This window comes from Protopterus annectens, chromosome 13.part0 (assembly GCF_019279795.1).
Source record: "Protopterus annectens isolate FY-2018-M chromosome 13.part0, PAN1.0, whole genome shotgun sequence".
Lineage (NCBI taxonomy): Eukaryota > Metazoa > Chordata > Ceratodontiformes > Protopteridae > Protopterus > Protopterus annectens.
The window spans coordinates 74264775-74282961 of record NC_056747.1 but is presented as its reverse complement, the minus strand read 5'-3'; the positions used below and the strand labels follow the sequence as shown (position 1 = coordinate 74282961).

The 18187-nt window shown below is 38.2% G+C and overlaps 1 protein-coding gene across 1 annotated transcript in view; it reads right to left on the bottom strand.

The window, feature by feature from the left end:
* Positions 1-18187, bottom strand: part of SLC5A5 (solute carrier family 5 member 5) — a 427828-nt gene that overhangs the window by 91899 nt on the left and 317742 nt on the right. Inside the window, exon 12 of the mRNA XM_044054751.1 lies at positions 4072-4265. Coding sequence (XP_043910686.1) covers positions 4072-4265 — 194 coding nt within the window. The remainder of the gene's footprint in view (positions 1-4071; positions 4266-18187) is intronic.

Genomic DNA, 18187 nt, shown 5'->3' with positions numbered 1-18187 from the left:
CACACACACACACAGACACACACACACACACACACACACACACACACACACACACACACACACACACACACACACACACACACACACACACACAAACACACATGCTCAATGTTCAGTAGCTGACCTGTGACTTTAATTATGCAGTCTGTAACCCCCCCCCCCCCGGATTCTATATATTACAGATTTGCTGCTTTCAGAGCTCGAAATGGAATGGACAAAGATTTCATTCAGCACAAGAATGAACTAAGCTCCACAATGTCAGATTGTGAAAAACCTCAGTAAACATCTCAATATACGAACAAGCATGACTTTTAAAAGCTGGTACAGTATTGCATTTGTGGTCAAACCTGAGTGCTGTAGCGCTCTGTATATGATCTAAATTGTAGCAACTGCTTGCTACATGTTTTTTTTTTTTTAATACATATTTTAAAAGGAGAGTTGGGGGCAGGGCAGAGAAACAGGACCTGAATGGCTGGGAATGGAGGGAGAAGGGTGTGTGTGTCATGCATATGGACACCTGGTTTGAACATTTTTTGTGGGGTGTGGGGGGGGGGTGCTGGTGCGTAGATCTATGTGTAATAAGCTGATCACTGTAACTTATTACAGTGAAGTACCTTTTTTTTTGCTCTTCACTTGAAGACTGAGGTGGTGGGGCACTGGTTTGCTAGTTCATAGCACCAACTCAGGGAGCTAACTGAACCAGCTATGCTCCTGCTGAGTTGTCTGGCTTGGAAGTGCTTTAATACAAAGACAAGTCCTGAACTAGCCTGACATATACTCAGTACATATAAATGAAACTAGGGATTAATACCAACTGTTAGACAACTTAAACAGAAAAATGCATTACAACTATGTACTGGTATTACTAATGAAGGCTTAAAGATTTTAGCTAAATCAGACTGTTGAAATTAATTTAAAAGTCAGATCGAGAAAAGAAAACAGTGTTTGGATAATTAAACTCCCTGCATAATGACTGTGTTTTCTTTGATTTTTATATTCTGGACTTAGAAAATCCTCAAGTTTTTGACACAGACAATGTATGGTAGACTCTTTTAATATTGTGTTCAATACCTCTGATATTACTGTATGAGCAATTTCTAGTTCTGAATTATTTTTTTTGGCTTATGCCGTTTAGGTGTTTTATTTACAAGTGTTAAAGCAGCACTACGTATCCATCTGGATATGCAACAGTGACGAGACATTGCCAGATATTTTGATATGCATTTTAATTTTAACCAGTTGCTGTTTGTCCTTGTTGCCTGCCATCCATCAGCTCCCTCCTACTTAGACTGCTACCCATTTGGTTCTTTAACACTGGCCATATCTTGGTAGGAACCATGGCCTCATCAGGAAATTTGCCCATTAAGAAATTGGGCCACCAATCAGACAGCCACAGAGAGTGGATGATTTTCCCCTGACATATGTGCTGATTGATATGACAGTAAGCTCCCACTGTGCCACCCTGTCATGCTGTGTGCAAACATTCATGTACTTGTCCTAATACATTGAATCCATTCATGCTGTAGGTCAGTTTGCGTTTCTTTCCTTCTCACAAATGACCAAGCTGATATTGGCTCTTCACTCCTGCACTCCTTTCCCTGGCTCCTCCTTTACCCAATATATTTGAAACTAGGTCATCTGGGGCACATTCAGGGTTCTCTTTTTTTGCACCACAGAAATGATGAATTTTGCCTCTTTTACATTTCTGTGATGGTGCAGAGATCAAGATCCCCCAAACAGAGGAGATATTCAAAATCACTCATTTGGTTTTGGAGACTTCTGTCATTTAAGAATTCTGTGATATTTGACTGCTCAAAGCAGTCTGTCTGTACTGAGCAACCCACTCTAAAATCTACTAATGGCATTAAAAAGTAGTTAGATAAAAGGGTCACTCCCTGCTGGAGCTGTAAATAGCAGTCAGTTTGTTATGTAGTCTGTGCAGGTGTGACAGCAACACTGTCCTAACTCCAAATGCAGACAGTGGTCTCTTCTTTATGTTGTAAACCCAGTAATGATTTTCCTTTCTCCCTCCAGTTCTGATCACAGACATCCTGCCTGAAAGATGTCTAAGCAACAGACTGTAACTACTCATGGTGGTTAGCCTGTATAGCATCTGCAACTCTCATAGCTGTTATTAGAAATAAAAAAAAATTAAAATTAAAGGGACAGTCCATGACACGTGCAGCTATGTTACCTTGCTCACACAGTTATGTACAATATTACCTTGACCTCATGGACAGCTCATGGTTCTTTTGCATGTCTAAAACATAAAACAAAATTTACTTCCTTTCCCTAGTCTGATTAAGCAAAGGCCCTATCAGTAAATTTTCTGAGCAGCAGACATTGGATGATACGATATAGCAGTAATTGTATTTCCTTAAAAAGAGGTGTGCTGTCAGTCATTTGAATTGTTATTGTCTAGTCATAAAATATGAAATGTAATGGTTATTCAGTCATAGTACTTTTAAACTGTTCAGTATTGCAATATATATTTTTATGTAAGAAAGTAAAGTGGTATCAGCTGCTTTTGCAAGCCTACAACTAAATGGCTAGAAAAAAAAGGTCAGTTCCATTCACCAGGGTGCTGCAGCTATCTGTTATGTAGATACCCCTTCTTCATCATAATATATATTTGTAATTATTACTAATCTTGTAATGTAAAGATTGATAAGGGATTAACTTTTACTTTATAATTTTGTACTGTCATCTTGACTTGTGGTTAGGTCCAATTTTATTTTCTTAGTTTTGAAGACTGAATTTAGTTGTGAGCATTCTCGTCTCTGTAACTGTGTCATTCCTACTGTTTGTATATATGGAACATAGTATGCTACTTTCTTATTTGCTGCTTTTATTTTCCTTGGATTTTGTTAATGTGACAATATTTTTGCACATATCTGATGGCTAGATAAAACTAGTACTGACCTTTGACCTACTTTTCGACATTAGGTTTATACTGACATGTAAGTATGCAAATCAGGCCTGCTGTGTAGCATATGTTTCTAGTTTTAAAAACATAAAGGAAAGAAAATAAATATGATAAATATGAGCAACATTTATACACTGTGTTGTATAGCCAATTAATTAATTAATTAATTAATTAATAAATAAATAAATTAATTAATTAATTAATGTATTTTTACATTTGCTGAACATTATAGTCCAGTTGAGCAAATCCCATTTCAGTTGAGGCTCAGTGAGACAAACTCAATAGGTATTATGACAATTAATGTAGAAAACAAAACAGTCTGTTACTGTGGCTGACAAAGTGACAGGTTCAGCTGTGATTATAATTAGCCTTACCAATAAATACCAGTATCTCTATAAAACAGTGTCAAAAAACAAGAGATATATACACATATACACACATACACACATTATATATATATATATATATATATATATATATATATATATATATATATATATACACACACACACACACACACACACACACACACATACATACATGCACATATATATCCTCACTGTTTGCTGGAGCATAATATGTTCCCCAGACTGTGCCCTGAAGATGACTATAACCTAATGAGCGCATTCTGCTGAAGCTGTTTGGTATTCTGTTGCCACCAGCACCTAGTTCAAATCATTGTTATGAGTGATCTTTTCTGCACTACAAGGTATTAACATATGTAACCACAGCACACAGGTGACTATGCAGAATAACTTGTGTGTATGTGTGTGGGTGCAGCTGTAAAAGTCACCTATGTGAAATAATTCAGGTTTTTGCTGGAACCTGGCTATTGATATTTTAATTTCAGAAAGTTATTAAACACATTAGTACAGTTTGTTTTAAGGGTGACTGCACATATAGCATTTTATCACAAAGCAAGAGCTTGACACTACGGAGTTGTTCCAAGTAAGCAGAATTGCAACCTCAGTAATATGATTCTGAACTTAGCTCATTTTGCAATTTATATTGGCAGAGTTAATGAAAGAAAAAAATTGTTTACTAAATGTTTCCAAAAATGGCCCAGTGGTATCTGTAATGTAGCAATAGATTAATTTGGTGCCAGTGTAAGTGCAAAATTCAATGCTTGTCTTCAAAAGTCTTACCCTTCTGTTATCTGAGATGTATTCTGGAAGATCACAGGGAAAGATGTTGTTGTGCTGTTAAGCAGGGTTATTGGACAGCTGTCCGTGAAGACTGGCAACACTCCCATAGATTCTGCATTAGGTGGGTACAGAGTAGCTCCTGTAGCCACCCAAAATGATATGACGAATCCAGCTGTTACTCCCACCAAGATTCCCTAAAAATACATACAGGAGAAAACATACAAAGAGCTATTTAAAGTATGCATTTACAAACCTTTCACAATGTGTCACATATTCAAAGGTACATACTTTTTCTTGCAGCCTGTCCATTTTGTTTGTGTCTGCCTATGTACATACTTTTTCTTGCAGTGTATCCATTGCTTAGTCTGTCTGCCTATGTTTCTTCTGTACTAAAGACAACAGTTATCAATATATTTTATACAGTATTGGGTTTGTTTTGCCTATCATTTTCATCTATGCTATTTTTTTAATAAGTAAGAATTTATATCTAGATGTATGTCTTTCTAACAATGCATATACTTGTGGTGGCACAGTGGTATAACAAACAGTAATCTTGCCTCACAGAGCTTAGTTTTTCAGTTCACTTTTTGGCTGTACATGACCTGCCTGTGTCCGTCTGAATATTTACTTGGTGCACTGATTTTCTCCCATATCCCAAAGGTGTGCTTTGGTGAATTATTGTGCCTCCAATCCACCCTTAGGAGTGTTAGTGTGTTTGTGTATACATGTGAATTGTACATTGGGCTGGTTTTCCCTTAGGAGTGTGAGTGTGTTTGTGTATACATGTGAATTGTACATTGGGCTGGTTTTCCTTAGGAGTGTGAGTGTGAGTGTGTTTGTGTATACATGTGAATTGTACATTGGGCTGGTTTTCCTTAGGAGTGTGAGTGTGTTTGTGTATACATGTGAATTGTACATTGGGCTGGTTTTCCTTAGGAGTGTGAGTGTGTTTGTGTATACATGTGAATTGTACATTGGGCTGGTTTTCCTTAGGAGTGTGAGTGTGTTTGTGTATACATGTGAATTGTACATTGGGCTGGTTTTCCTTAGGAGTGTGAGTGTGTTTGTGTATACATGTGAATTGTACATTGGGCTGGTTTTCCTTAGGAGTGTGTGTGTTTGTGTATACATGTGAATTGTACATTGGGCTGGTTTTCCTTAGGAGTGTGAGTGTGTTTGTGTATACATGTGAATTGTACATTGGGCTGGTTTTCCTTAGGAGTGTGAGTGTGTTTGTGTATACATGTGAATTGTACATTGGGCTGGTTTTCCTTAGGAGTGTGAGTGTGTTTGTGTATACATGTGAATTGTACATTGGGCTGGTTTTCCTTAGGAGTGTGAGTGTGTTTGTGTATACATGTGAATTGTACATTGGGCTGGTTTTCCTTAGGAGTGTGAGTGTGTTTGTGTATACATGTGAATTGTACATTGGGCTGGTTTTCCATCCAAGAGTACTATCTCTTCTTTGTGCCCATTGATTAATGTGATATGTTCTAGCATTTCTACAGCCCTCAGATAGAGTAATCACAGAAATGAATGTGTGTGTGGCTCCTAAACAATACACACAAAGGGAGTATTGGTCTTGGGGATGCAGCTTATGCCCATACTCAGTGGACGTTTTAAAGCTCTTTCAGCCATCAAGTATAATGAACACCCCCACACACACACACAAATGTACATAAAGGAGTAACAAATGTGAAACCTTGCTGCATGCAAATATTCTTAATTATAAAATCAATTATAAAAAGGTATGTCCAGTTTTATTTTACATATTTGGTAACTGTGTAAATTAATTATTCAGCTGATGCTTTATAACCACAATCCAGACATAAAGCATAGTATGAATGCACAGGAATAATATAAATATGTTATAAAGAAAAAATACATAATAAACTAATAAAAATAAAAAAAATCACTAAAACTTAATATAATCAACCAAAGTTATTCAATCAGCAACTTAGTAAACAGCAGTTTATGATATATAATATATTTCAATTAAGGCTACTTAAGAAATTAAAATAAGACTGAGAACTTACCAAATGAAGTAATACTACAGTCCCATCTAACCTATGCTGAAATTCAAGCAAAACACTGGATTTTGAAGGAAGAACAGGGTAGAGTGGATGCTGGTTGTGACCCAACAGAGAGATGGAACCCTTACTGCAATGCAACAGGCTTGTTAGATTTGTAGATATGGTCACAGAGGGGTTACATGGAGGTCTAGGAAAATAAAAGCAATCTAGCCAGCTTGCTTTGGTTAGGAAAGGTACAGCTATTCTGGCTGGAGCTAAATCCTCAGTGAGGACTGTCTTCTGTGGAGGATGGAAAGGTTATATCTTGTGAATCTGTGTGGTTAAGTAACATACTGTTTACTAAGATAGTGACAAGTGCCAAAGCACAGCACTGTCATGTGATGTTTCATATGTACTTAGACTTATGGGACAAAAACAAAAATCTAAGTGAAGACTCAACTGATATAAACAGAAAAACCAAGTGAAACGAAAATATCAGTCCAGGAAGACCTCAACCCCTCGATATAGTCCACTCAGTAGTGTATTCAAAAGTACCACTCAGTTTATTATAAACTGACTGGTACTTTTGAATACACTACTGAGTGGACTATATCGAGTGGTTGAGGTCTTCCTGGACAACTGAGTGGTACTTTTGAATACACTACTGAGTGGACTATATCGAGTGGTTGAGGTCTTCCTGGACTGATATTTTCGTTTCGCTTAGACTTATGGTACATTAACGTACTGCACTATGCAGTATATTCCTGACCCTAACATTAAGGCTTGCATTAATACTAACAAGCATATACATTTGTGTGTGTGTGTGTGTGTGTGTGTGTGTGTGTGTATGTGTGTGTGTGTGTATGTGTGTGTATATATATATATATATATATATATATATATATATATTTATATGTGTAGAGAGAGATCCTTAATTTCAGTGGATACTGACTTAGTTATTTCGGACAGATGTAGTGAGTCTCAGTTAATTTGTCTTTCATAGGAAAGCCATAGATCCGCATATCTAAAGCACAATAAACTTGTCACATCACATTGTTGTAATATCCCTAGTTTATAGTATAAATTAGGAACATATTTTTAGAATGAAAAAATTGCAAAATATATGGAACATTATGACTATTTTCTACAATAGCATGTAATTCTACCACATTTTGCTAGTTTACAGTCACTGTGAGATGGGGTAGTAGTCATTCCTGTCTCACAAAACACATCTACTAATTGGTTATAATCTGACTAATTGTCATCAACAGATCTGATATTAATGAAAGTAGAGTCCATGCCAGAATGCATTTTGAATCATGCTGTGGAACAGCCAGGCTCACACTATGGAATAGCTTCAGTTTGGGGAATCTGCAACAATTCCTGGATCATGCCAGGTTCATGCTATGGAACAGCTTCAGTTTGGAGAATCTGTAGCACTTCCTGGATCAAGCTGCACTGATCAGTCACAGCTTCATAGGTTCACAGGTAGTTACGAAGCATGAAGTTCAAGAAACTGATGAGGAGTTGGCCAGGCTTGCTCAGAGTACGCTCAGTAGAAAATAGAGGCAGATGGAATCTAACTTTTGACTACAGGAAGCAGCTGATTAGAAGTTTGTAGTTTTAATCCTCTGTGTTGTCAGAAATAATAGTTTCAGCACCCAAGATACAGACCCACATAATTCACTTTATTAGAAGAGTGCACAACCAGTGTACCACATTCCTGTCATCAGTACCCCATTTTGCCTCATAGTTTTGCTCCAACCATAGTAAAAGTCTGGATTTTCTGGAAAATCACTGAGGATTGCAGTGAGTCATTAGTGTCAGGCATTAGTTTCATACTTACTGTTCACAAAATGCCCATTGATGCAAAACCTGTTTTAAGTGAATTAGAGTAATATTTAAAACATGTTCTTGACTTTGAGCCTTTGCCACTAACTCATGAGCAAAGAAGTTGAGAGCTATGCACCACAGTTAAATAATGTTACTTCATAAAACTAAGATGAGAGCAGACTAGTTTTGTATGTGTGCTTTCCATTTCTTCTAGGCAAAGGCCATGTTGTGTTGTACCATGTAAGACTTTAATGTATTAGGCACGTCTTGTTGCTTTAGGTATTTTTCCAGTTGATTTCAGATATGAACTATCTCTCCAGGTTTCAGCAGCGACAATGAGATGGATGACCTGTTATAGCAGAATTTCTGTTTCTGCTGACCAGCTTGCTAAACTAATTTGATATTTGGTGTTTGTTCTGGTGAAATAGAAAAGAGGATGCTGGCAACTTTAATTAATATTCTTCCCTTCATCAACTGAGAAAACAAACATGCTATACATTGAAGTACAGTGTTTCTGTATTCAACAAGTGTAGATTAACAGTCCTGTGTTGAGCTGGCAACACATTTCTTGTGATATACTTTACAGTTTGAATAAGTCCCTAAACACGATCATTTCATTGAAGGTATCTTGGTAAACTTGTAATGTGTTGAAACTTCCACTGCTGTGAAAAATGTCTTTTGACTCACAATCTGTGGACTACTATTGATGATATGTCGACCAGAGATAACAAGTGAAAAATTGACCTTGAAAGTATTGTGACAGTTTGAGATAAGGTATCTTTACATTTGATGATGTAAGAGTAATAGTCATTGCAAATAAAATACTGGTTGTCTTTACTCCATGGGTGATCTGAAATCATTATATAATTTAGCAATAACCATGTTTGGGTGTGAGTATTGTAAGATTTACCTACCCGTGGCTGGTGTGGGTTGATCATGAGGGCAAAGGCCATGATTAAATAAAGTCATGAGTAAATCCTGTGATGCACAAACACACACACACACACACACACACACACACACACACACACACACACACACACACACACACACACACACACACACACACACACACACACACACACACACACACACACACACACACAAGCTTGCACACATAGGCGTGGACTATTGCTATTAGACAATAACATCATTTAAGAAAGAAATTGCTTACCTTTGTTAAATAATGTCATTGTATGACAGCACAAGTTGCCTTCCACCCTCTTTGCTGTACTCTGATGTTCAGTGCATGGGTATGACACATATGTGCACATTGTTATACAGTATGTCAGTGACATCCATGAAAGGAGAAGGAGACATCACCTGCTTTGTGGAAGTGTCTCTGTTCAGACACACTGTAGACATGCTTCTCTTTTTCCTCTCCCCTATCAGTTTGACTGTCTGTCTCCCTCTTTTTTTAGGTTTCTGGCAGTACACTCAGCCTGGCCGCTGAAGTGTTGTTGAGTGGTCTGATGTTTTTCTATGGGGAATGTTTGATTTACAATGGGAACACAGACTGGCCTGTCCAATCAGTGTACACGTTTCTGAATATTAAATCGCTTTGATTGATTAACTGGAAGCTCTTCACTATCTGTTCAATACCTTTGGAAATTCCAGGCCAAAGTAAACTACCGGACGCCCATGAGTTCTGAAATGTACTTTGTGTATTTTGTCTAACATGAACTTTCCATAGCTGAGTTGGTACAGTCACTCTTTAAAAATCATACTGTAAGGCGTTCTGCTTATTTCTCTGAAGAACCTGATAGTAATGAGATATAACCATAACTTCCAGATCAAAATAAATCCATTCGGAACACCGACAAAAAATAGCGAATGTAAAAACATTCAACGGCTCACAGTGTTTAATCTGCTGAACAAATTCAGCAAATTCACCATTATCATCGAAGAGATCACATGATGTCCATAGAGGAGTGCAGGCAACTTAAACTCCTACACTTTACATCACGTTTTTACAGGGGGGGAGGGACTTTTCGACATGGAGATGATCAGCAAAATGGAAATTCAAACATCCAGCTTTTGAGTTTTCCATCTGTGGAGCATCTCCGTTCATCATTGTGATAGTAAACCATATATATATATATATATATATATATATATATATATATATATATATATATCTGTCCTTCATCCCCATGTCACAGAGTGATTGTCTAGTTGCAGCACTGTTGCAGTGCCAGACAGACTGGCACCATCCTGCAGCACCACAGGCTTGTTGACATTATGACAACAGAATGTTAGAGTTTCATTTAGTAGCTTCTTATGAAACAGAAAATGTATGTCTTGCAGCTGATCCCAGTACCTCACAATATGTTTCTCTAAGACTGGCTTCAGTACATAGCTATTTCTATAAGATCTGGAAAAATATTTGAGAGAACTGTATCATGCTGAAAAACATAAAAGTGACTAACATTACATTTCTGCCTCTGCACTATTGCTCATAACTTCTTTGGATTTGGTTGTATTCCAAGATTAGTCAAGGCATTCTCCTTGTATGTAATATTATAAACACAAATGTGGCATTTTCTTTGTTTAGCTTCAAATTACTTAGCAATAAATAATATAATACATGAGTTAGCAGTCATCTGAGTCTTACGGAGTGCAGTTTGACTGATTTGTACCAGACTAATATATCATCATTGATGTTTACAACACCGTCTAAGCCTTCAGTGATTTTGGCCAATGCCCACTAAATACCTCTGAAGCAGATACAATTCTGGAAGGCCTTCTGAGAAACCTGTACCTAGTAAGTGGGGTGCTAAAGGTACAAATTCTGGAACTGTCTGGATCCAGTTTTCCAAAATCCTTAGTTGACAAGCACAAAAACATTTACCTGATGGTATCAGGGTGACCACTTTTTTTTCCACAGCTTTTAAGATCACAGGATCATAGGATTAGATCTCCAATCCTGGTATTATTGGGAGTGTCACTTTAATTTATGGATTTACAAGAGATCCAGTACTACTGGGTACCTCATCATCATCATCATCATCAGCCCCTTTTTCACATTTTCTATGTGAGGTCGGGGTATCATCTTAACTGTTGCCATCTCTCTTGATTCAGTGCCACACTCCTGCCTTCTTTGCTACTCATGCCTGATTGTTGCAGATCTTGTTTCACACAATACTTCCACCTCTTTGCTGGATGTTCTCATTTCCTCTTACCTTCTTCCTCTCTGTCCCAAATCTTCTTCACCAGGTTGCCTTCTGCTTTTCTGCACACGTGCCCGAACCACTGTAATCTGTTCTCTTTGATATTTTCTGCAATTGGAGCTACTTTGTTTTCTGCTCTTAAGTCCTCATTTCTTTGTCTGTCCTACCACCCTTCTCAGTCAATTCATTTTCATCACCTCTAACTTCTTCATCTGCTCTGCCTTTACTGCCCAGGTTTTTGTACCATACACTGTCTTGTACCCCTCTGTGAGGCCAAACATTGTTTGTACTTGAGTCATTGGGTCCTTGGACATAGCCTGCACTAATTCTACCAATGTTTATGGGACTTCAAACCACCATTGTACTGCCCAAATCAGCTTTTTTGGGACCTTGTCATATGCTTTCTCCAAGTGTAGCAATGCCCATTTTGACTCTTTCCTCCTCTCTAGCTTCTTCTCAACTATCTGTCTCACTGCAAACATCAGGTCAATTGTGCTGGACCTGATCTGAATCCAAACTGCTCATCTCCCTTCTTACATTCTACTACTCTGCATATCCATTTATCATTCACCCTCTCCAGAACTTTCATGCAATGTGATAAGAGTTTGATGCCTCTGTACTGCCCACAGCTGTGGATGCCCCCTTTGTTCCCGTACACTGTCACAAGTATGCTTATTCTCCAGTCATCTGGGATATGCCTTTCAAGCCACACTGCTATAAGTACCCCCAGGAGCCATTTTTCTCCTATCTCACCCACCATATTTAGCATATCTACTGTGACCTCATCTGAGTCTGCTGCTTTCCCTGACTTCATTTTCCTTAGTGCTATTCTTACTTCTTCTACTGTGGGCTCCTCTTCTTCTCTCATCATAGGCTGTTCCTGGGGCAGTACAGCTTCTGTTGGGTTTTCTTCATTCAGAAGCCGCTGGAAATATTCCTTCCATCTGCCTTTGATGTCCTGTGGACTGGTGAGCAGTTTGTTGCTGGCATCCCTTATAAATGATGTCTATCATCTTTATCTTTCTGAATTTGCCTTGCAACCTGATATAGTTTCTTTGTGCCACCTACTGAATAACTTTCCAGACATTGGTAGAGTGCTTCTAATGTCCTATTCTTTGCTATTGTAACTCCTTTCTTAGATACTTTGTTAGCCAATCAGTATTTCTTCTTAGCCTGGTCAGTCTTTTCTATCTCCCACTTTTTCCCACACTCCTTCTTTCTTTTGATGACTTCCTGGACTTCTGCATTCCACCACCAGATTTCCTTATGTATCTTATTTCCATACCTGGCTTGGCCACATATCTATTCTCTAGTCCTCGCACATGCTGTTTTGAAACACTGCCATTCTTCTTCATCTCCACCTATTTCCTCCTCCTGTTGGGGTGCTAGAGCCCTAAATAATTCATTGAACTGTTGTAGTTTCTCTCCAGTCAACTTCCAAGTCTTTAGCCTAGTCTCTGTTAACCTTAGAACCTTCTCTGACTACTGCTTGCTTGATTATAGCAACCAGTGGTTTACACTGTGGGCTGACTGTTTCACTGGGGATGACATTGCAGTCACTGATTCTACCCCAGTGCCCTTTTCCTACTAGGAGGAAGTTTAACTGAGTTGCATGTTGGCCACTTTTGTATGTGATCTTGTGACTGTCTCTCTTTCTGAACCATGTGTTGGCTACTATTAAGCATTTTGGCAGACAGAAGTCTAGAATGGCCTCTCCTTTATTCCTGTTGCGCCAACCATGTGGACCCAAGCGGTCCTCATATCCTGTTCTTTCTGTCCTGATATGTGCATTCAAGTCACCCATTATCAACACCAATTCATGTTGTCCTGCTTTATCTACTAGGTCCTACACTTGCTGTCTAAATGCACTCTTTTCTTCACTATCACAACCCTGCTGTGGGTCATAGGCTGAGATTATGAATACTGCCCTATCATTACACTCGAGTCTGATTGCCATGAGTCTGTCATTAATTTTGATGATATCCCTCATTGCCTTCTGAAGCCTCTCTCTCTCTCTCTCACCACAATTCCTACACCATTTCTATGCTGTCCACCTCCTAAGTAGTAGACTCTGGATCCCAAGCCAAGTTGCTTCACTGCACTGCCCTTGCATGGATGCATAGAATGTCGAGCCTCTTCCATATCATCATGTCATTCACTTCCAAACTGTGTCCTCTCAGTGAACCTACATTAAGATTAAGAGTAGCAAATCTCAGTTCATGTTTGGCAGGTTGATTGGTTTTATGTTCAGCTTTTGCTCAACAGATCTATCTCAGGTAACCCATGCTGGGCAACTAGATACTGGCCGGCCAGTAACTTATTGACCCAGGGGTGCTGGCTTTTATGATGGGCACACACTGGCCAATAGGGGCACATACATCCCTCCCACCATTAGCATGGGTCCCTGGCATAGGTTGGAGTAGGCTGGGTCCTCAACCCACATATCACTGGTAACTACCCATGCCCATTTGGTGACATTAGTCAACATGACCAAATCACCTTGCAGTTTGTGAGCCATGTTCTTCTATCTTGAAGATACTGCACACCACAGTAGATGCCTTAAGTGGTTGTTCTGTACAACTCTTCCCACATAGGGTACCATGTAGAGTCTGTGCTGGTCCCTATAGCTCAATTCATTGGTGAGTTTGAGATGGAAACACTCAGCATGTTTTTTGGAGGTGGGAGGAACCCCATGGAGACCAAATACAAAAACAAAAAACTGATAAAAACACACATGCAAGGCTGCAGAGATTCTGATAAACTAGCTCCAGCAATCCAAAACTTGTTGATTAACACTTTTGTTTTATTCAATAATTATATTTCATCATATAAACATTATATTGCCTGCGACATTTAAATACACATTTAAAATATCATATGACCAACATTTTCAAATCATGTGAGCCACTTAAAATCATATGACAGCTGAACCCCTGTGCAAATCCTATGTCAAAGACAGTAAAAAAATCACCAAGTTAGAAATAGTAAATATACACAATACCAACCTGAATACCTGAGCAGATAGTTTTAAATAATTTTAAATAATTTAAAACTCCTGTCAATTAACTTGAATGCACACAAAACTATAGTTAGAAACATTTTGATAAAAAAACTTAATCATGAATGAATAAATAAATAATTTTTTGTAAACAATGGCGGCAGTGTCATCTTTGCATTGCTCTCAGTTTTAAAAGGCAACTAACAGGAATCTGATCATTTATTCCTGGTCAGGAATTTGGATTAAACATAACTCACATTCTTCTAGTTTAAGGTGCCAAGGGCGACCACTTTCACCAAGTGTAACCTTTTCCATGATTGTGAACTTAAACTCATGATCTGGGTGTTCTATTGAGTGTTTTGCTAGGGCATTATTTATTTTTCTTGTTTTGATGTCATATATATGCTCAGCAACTCTCTCTTTAAACTTGCGTTTGGTCCCTATGTAGAACACCTAACAGTGTTGGCAATATGCCACATCTGCTACTCTGCTAGTTAAGCAGTTACTTACCCCCTTTTTTGTTAAATGTAAAATTCTTTATAATTACTTGTTTTCCCACCATAATATAGGGGCAAATGGAGCAACAACTACACTTGAACATATGATGAGTTTTATGACTGGTGGATGTTGATGTCTTACTAGGGTGTTCAATTATATTTTTAAGGTTACAACCCCTTCTATATGTAATGCATGGTGTAATGCCCACCTTTCAACAGCATTCCTGTTTTTCCTTAAAATAGCCCAGTTTTTCTGAATTATTTTCCTAATGGTCATACTATCAATGTTATAGTTTGTGATAAAGGAGCTAGCAAATTCTTTATTTTGTACAGGGTGATGTATAAATGTGAGGGGGGTAGATTCACCAGAAAGGGTAATGTTGTTGGCCATAAATTCACCTATTTGGAGGCACATGGACAACATGCAAACTTCTATAGGACACTGAGTAAAAGGATAGTACTGCCCGTCTTTTCTGGTAGATTAGGTTTATTGAAGCCAGTGATCTTAATTAGGAACCTCTTGAGTCTTTCTAATTTTTTGGTACGTCTGGTGAGGTTCACCCTAAAATGGGCAATGTATTCAATGATTAGCGTCATCAGAGTAGAATATATGGAGAAAATGACTTACATAGATCTGGATGAAATTCCTTTTGTGATCAGTTGCTATAAGCAGAAGGACTTCCTGACTATTACATGATGATCAAAGAAGTGGGAATTATCTACCCAAATTCTAAGGTCTCTAACAACATTCTCATTTTAAAGTCAGGTGTTGTCTCGGTATTGACACATGTAAGTTCATGTTGGAGAGCTTGGGTGTCAGTGGGGAACCTAACAATGACACCACATTTAGAATCATCCCAAACATAACCAACCAAAGGTGTTGGTCTATGGTCTGGAGATCAGAAAAGTAAATGGAAAACAACAGGGGTCCTGGTCCTAATCCCTCTCTGAGGAGACAACTGCCACCCAAACTATATGGGTTCTTTCTCTTAGGAAGTTTGCTGTCCATCTTATCCCATAGTGATCTATTTGAAGTGCATTTAGTTTGATGATTATGTTAGCATGCAGATTGGTGTTAAATGCCTTGACCAGGTGGAGGTACACTGTATGAACAGCAATACCATGGTCAACAGCCTGTATTACCCTTTGAAAGAAGTTCACCAGATTCATCAGACAGAATCTACACTTGACAAAGCTTAACTGCTGTAGTTCCAACCAAATGACATTATTAGTATCATAGTTAATTACATCCATTATGATATGTTCCAAGCCTTTGTAAATGAGACTTGCCAAACTTATGGGGCTATAATTTCTGGGGTCAGTGGTTGGATCACCTTCATGGAATGGCATCAAAATTGTGTGCCAAACTACAGGGACCAAGCTGGTGGCTAGGATCAGAATGAACAGTTTAAGAAACAGTTCTTCCAATGCTCATATAGCACTTTTTATTGGGCAGCCAGGTGTATTATCAGGTCCTCTGGAGGATATATTTTTAGTCTTGGAAACCACCTTCAGTATATGCTCTTTAGTGATGGTGGGGTGGGGTCTGAGAGCTCCATGGATGAGTGAGCTTTGGCTAGTCATCTCTGTGGTGAAATTAGCATCTATTTATTTGCCTGTATGTTGGCAACATCAGCTGGATAAAAATAGGTTATGCTATTATGAATAAGCTGAGCATTGCTGGGTGTTATGTCCTAGTTTCCTGATATAGCTAAAGAAGAATTTATAATTATCTTTAGCTTGAGATATTAACCTAAGTTCATGGACTGCCTTAGTTTTTCTAACAGTATTTTTTTACATTTTGGTCAATTTCCTGATGTTTACCTGTTTACTTAAGTTTTTTTTTTTTTTAGTTGCAAAGTTTATGTGTGCTTATGGACTACCAGGATGGCTTGCTCTTGAATTTCCCATTGAACTTAATTCTGGTTGGGATGGCCAGATTTATGCATTTATCTAGATGATTGTACAATTTCTTTGTGAAGCTTCTTGACATGTCAGCATTTGGTGTGATGTTGTTATTTCTAAATTCTGAAACTTCATTATAGAGCTCTAGAAGATTTGTGTATTTGAAATCATTGAATTTTTATATTGGTATTCATTGTACTGTATTTTTTTCTGTAACTCCATCATTTCTGAATTCCACTTATTTTTGTAACATGCAGTACTTTTATTTCTTGTTATTTACACTGTCTTTCTATGTTAATGTTTCTGAAGCTTTTCTCACAGGTCTCCACTGAAAACGGTCTTTTGGCCCAGTCAGATATTACCCGGTAATCACATGTAAAATAACTGAATAGTATCTGTAGGTTTGGAGATTTTAAAGGTGAAATTCACTAGTTTATGATCAGACTTAATCAGGGGAATGAGATACTAGAGGAATAGTACAAGCACCTGCTGTGTTTGTTCGTGCCAGGGTTAGAATGTTTTGTCCTTTAGTGGGTATGCTGACTATATGGTCCAGGAAGTTTTTATTTATGAAATCTAGAAACAATTGGGCATAACCTACATTACAGGTGTATGTGTTACAGTTTATTGAATGGTAATTAAACTTCTCCAAAATATATGAGTTTTTATTTATGAAAACTCATCGGATAAGGTTTGTAACTTAAAATGATTTTCCGGTGACATTGAGGGAATCCTGTAACAGACTATAAATTAGTGAATAGTTTCCTATTTAGTGTGATTTGGAGCGCAATGATTTCCAGTTCTGGTTTTCTAGGAATCTGCCTAGGGGTGATTTTGTCTCTAACAAATATGGAGACATTATTACAGTTTTCATCGGGTCTAAATGCATGGTGGGTACACAACCCAGTTATAGAAGGAGTGCTTTCTGATCATTTAAACCACGTTTTAGTGATTACACAAGCATGGTTGTGCTCCAGATATAGAAAACCCTTCTTGTTGAGACTTCTACCATTAAGAAGGGCCACCTTGATGTGAACTTGTGGTGGATTTATTATCTGCCTAAAAAAGGCACTGCAGGGGTCCAAAAGCTTTAGTCAGTATGCAGAAGCCTTTTTAAGAGAGATGTAAGCCACCCTTACCAAAGAAAGCAGTATTTTCAAGCATCACACTCCAACCTGATGAATACTGGATCCTCCTTGAAGGACACCAGCTATGCAGCCAGTTGTTTAAGCAAATTATTTTCTCTTTGTATAGCAACATCATCCTTGGAGAAGGAACAGTTCTGCACAAGACCAAGGCCTTACCTGTATTTATGACTTTCATGAAGAGTTGTATCATGTCTTTTTGCATGTCCCTCAGGATTTTGTGCACCAAGTTGTATACTCCCACATGAACCACCAACATGCTATACTCATACTTGTTAGGTGTTAGGCCTTAAGGGCCTCTTGACATGTCTGAGATCCTGGCACCTGAAAGATAACTCACCGTCATCCTGCTCTTGTCCAGTGAAAGTCTGACTGGGGAGTCTCCAGTCACCAGGACATCTTTATTTGTAGGTTTGCATTACTGGATTTGAGATGATTTACATTACCCGGTAATCAAATGGACGTGCCAAAAAGTGATGAGAGTGTTGTTCAAAGACTGTGTGTTTTTGCAAGAGAGTAACCTCCAAGTTGTTTAAGTAGTTGTATCTCTCACAAA